Source organism: Nelusetta ayraudi, unplaced genomic scaffold (genome assembly GCF_046127955.1).
Source record: "Nelusetta ayraudi isolate G7.1 ecotype Tasmania unplaced genomic scaffold, CSIRO-AGI_Nayr_v1 ptg000389l, whole genome shotgun sequence".
NCBI lineage: Eukaryota > Metazoa > Chordata > Actinopteri > Tetraodontiformes > Monacanthidae > Nelusetta > Nelusetta ayraudi.
In genome coordinates, this window is record NW_027466427.1 from 1 (window position 1) to 2500 (window position 2500).

At 38.2% G+C, this 2500-nt stretch overlaps 1 protein-coding gene across 1 annotated transcript; it reads right to left on the bottom strand.

The window, feature by feature from the left end:
• Positions 1–426: 426 nt before the first annotated feature.
• On the bottom strand, positions 427–2277 carry LOC142882642 (meiosis-specific with OB domain-containing protein-like). Its single transcript, XM_076017437.1, has 5 exons — positions 1613–2277; positions 1323–1380; positions 1040–1171; positions 831–903; positions 427–667 (listed from the first exon to the last, which is right to left on the bottom strand). The coding sequence occupies exons 1-5, from the start codon at positions 1667–1669 to the stop codon at positions 457–459; spliced, it is 531 nt and encodes a 176-aa protein (XP_075873552.1). The 5' UTR covers positions 1670–2277; the 3' UTR covers positions 427–456.
• Positions 2278–2500: the final 223 nt, after the last annotated feature.

Sequence of the window (2500 nt, forward strand, 5' to 3'; positions counted from 1 at the left end):
TATACTTTACAAGCCAACTTGCTTTATCGTGGCAAATATTTGCAAAACGTCAAAATTCATTGTCAAGCCACCCTGCTTGACCCTTATCAGCCCTGATCCCGCCACAACGACACGCTCACTGACTGAATTTCATCATGTCTTTCCCAGAGTGCTCTATTCGCACTTTCCTTCCTAATGCCAGTCCAACTAACAGTGAAGGAAACCTACTTTGATCAAAGTGTGACCACTTTTTTGGATGCAGATGAGAGGAAGCTGCAGCAGCACACCTCATTTTCACGCATTGACAATTTATTCACAAGATGTAAAATGTGCGTTCAGATGTGACAGCCTGATGAAGACTTTGACCGATCCGTTTTAAAATTCAAATCTTAGGATTTTCCAGCCGTGTAAAGTTTGAACAGCTGTGTAAAAGAATAAATGTGTTGGATGAGCCTCTGCTTAAACACATATTAACATTTACAGAAACCTTACCGACTTCACTGCAGCCAGTATGTTTATCACACTGCCATCCAGCTTTTGGCCGTTGGCCACAATGTCTCCAAGAGAGTAGAAGTCTCTGAAGTCTTTCACTGGCAGGTGGATCAGCGGCAGCAGCCTGTCAACGGTGTCTGTGTTGGTGCACAGACTCACTCTGGAATGAGTCTCTGTTGTCATGAGCCTGTAAGGACTGGAGCACCAGGTGTTGGTGTCTGAATAAACAAGGTCTTCTGACACATTGTACACGTTCACATAAAGTTTTGCGTTACTCTGACTTCCATACACTATTCTTCACTTTCTGATGGTAAGCTAGGGATATGGATGATTCTATCTGAATTGTAATTGGTAATTACCTTGGTGTTGTGGGACAGAATCGTTCCTCTTTCTCCGGGTCTTTGTTGGAAACTAAAGGATTTTCAACGATGACTGGAAAAAATACACATGGCAGATAGTCTCTTCAAATATGTAGTTTTACTATTCAAAAGTGTTATTTTTACAATATTCTTAGATTTTCATATTTCTGGCATAAGAAACTTGCAAGTCTATTAAGATAATTCCTTACCACAGTCTCCAACACTAATGCTGCCTGACAAAGCTGCAACATATCCCTCACTTCCCCAGACACTAACATTAATGAAAAAATCAGGTGAGTCCCTGAGGGTGAAACCAAAGGTGTATCTGTCCGTCCCTACATCTGCAATTCAGATGAAAATAAACACATAAGACAAATGATCAAAACCACAAGAAAAATGAAATGTGAAATGTGTTTGCCCTTACCAACAAAAAGTTTTTTTTGTTTTTGTTTTTTAGGGCAATAAAATATAACACAATAAAAAGATACAGACTTTTTCGGTCAGGGAAACTTCTGACATCAGTTTTCCCGATGAGTATCCCCGCAACGTTCTGGAAAAGGAAGAACGAAAGGAGAGGGAGGTGTGTACTACCCAATTTTGAGTTTTAAAACGCAAATAACAAAACACAACTTCCCATAATGTGTTGCTACATTAAAAGAAATAAATTGAAAAAACAAAAAACAAAAACGAAAACTAAGGATTATCTAGAAGACAAAAAAAAAAAAGAAAAGAAAAGAAAAAAGAGCCATTTATTAATAATCCCATTCCTCAAAATAACTCACCGGATGAGAGATGCTGGGATGCAGCTCTGAGATGTCGATGGAGGTCTGACCAGCCATTTCTTCCACGTCTTATTTCACAAAATTGTCGTTCTGTTCAGTGAAATCAAAATGTCTAGTTTCAAACGAATCACGCAAGTTGCGTGTGAAGCTGGACAGACTGATAACATTCAGAGCTAACACTCAGAATGTTTGCTAGCCACGACACCAGTCAAAATGAGATAGCGACCGTATTCTACAGTGGAGTTCTAGTAAAATGGCGTGTCTAAAGAGCACAATTGAAATGTTGTCAAAAGTAGTATTCGTTGAAATGTCTTACCAACTATACAATCCGTTCTGGTTGTAGCAGCAAAGATGTGGCACACAAATGATTGCTATAACAAGTTTGGACATTCGAAAACGACCGAACTTTATTTAAAAACAATTAATTAATTTATTTCATTTTAATCTCGAGGAATGGATCAATGTTCCTACGCCAAAAAATATTAAAGTATCAGCACCAAAAAGCACTACTTCTGGAAATAAATTATCACTTGTTAATGATCGCGAAACATTATGTAAATGACCAAAAGCTAATGGAAACTGCTCATTAGTCCCACCTCCCACATTACAGTTAGGATTACGGGAGGTCGGACTAATGGACATTTTGTCAAAAATCCTGTGGAATAAAAATGTTCATAAGTTTTTTTTTTTTGTTGTTTTTTTAACCGTTCAACATTTTAAAATTTAAAACACATTCTGCGGCTTTGTTCAGGCTTTAGCCTGGAGTTAAATTGGTTGACGAGGAGAGGCGCTGTTGTTCCAATTTTAGTATATGTGCTACCAACGTAACACAACAGCACAGTAGACATGGCTCCTTTATGTATGGGGAATGAACTGTCTGTAAAACAT

Bases quoted from the DNA above. Each gene is read 5' to 3' on its own strand.
- LOC142882642 (XM_076017437.1), bottom strand. From the start codon at position 1,669: ATGGCTGGTCAGACCTCCATCGACATCTCAGAGCTGCATCCCAGCATC. The intron at 1,381-1,612 runs GTGAGTTATTTT...TTCCTTTTCCAG, and splicing joins ATCCCAGCATCTCTCATCCG to AACGTTGCGGGGATACTCAT. The intron at 668-830 runs GTAATTACCAAT...CTGGTGCTCCAG, and splicing joins TTCTGTCCCACAACACCAAG to TCCTTACAGGCTCATGACAA.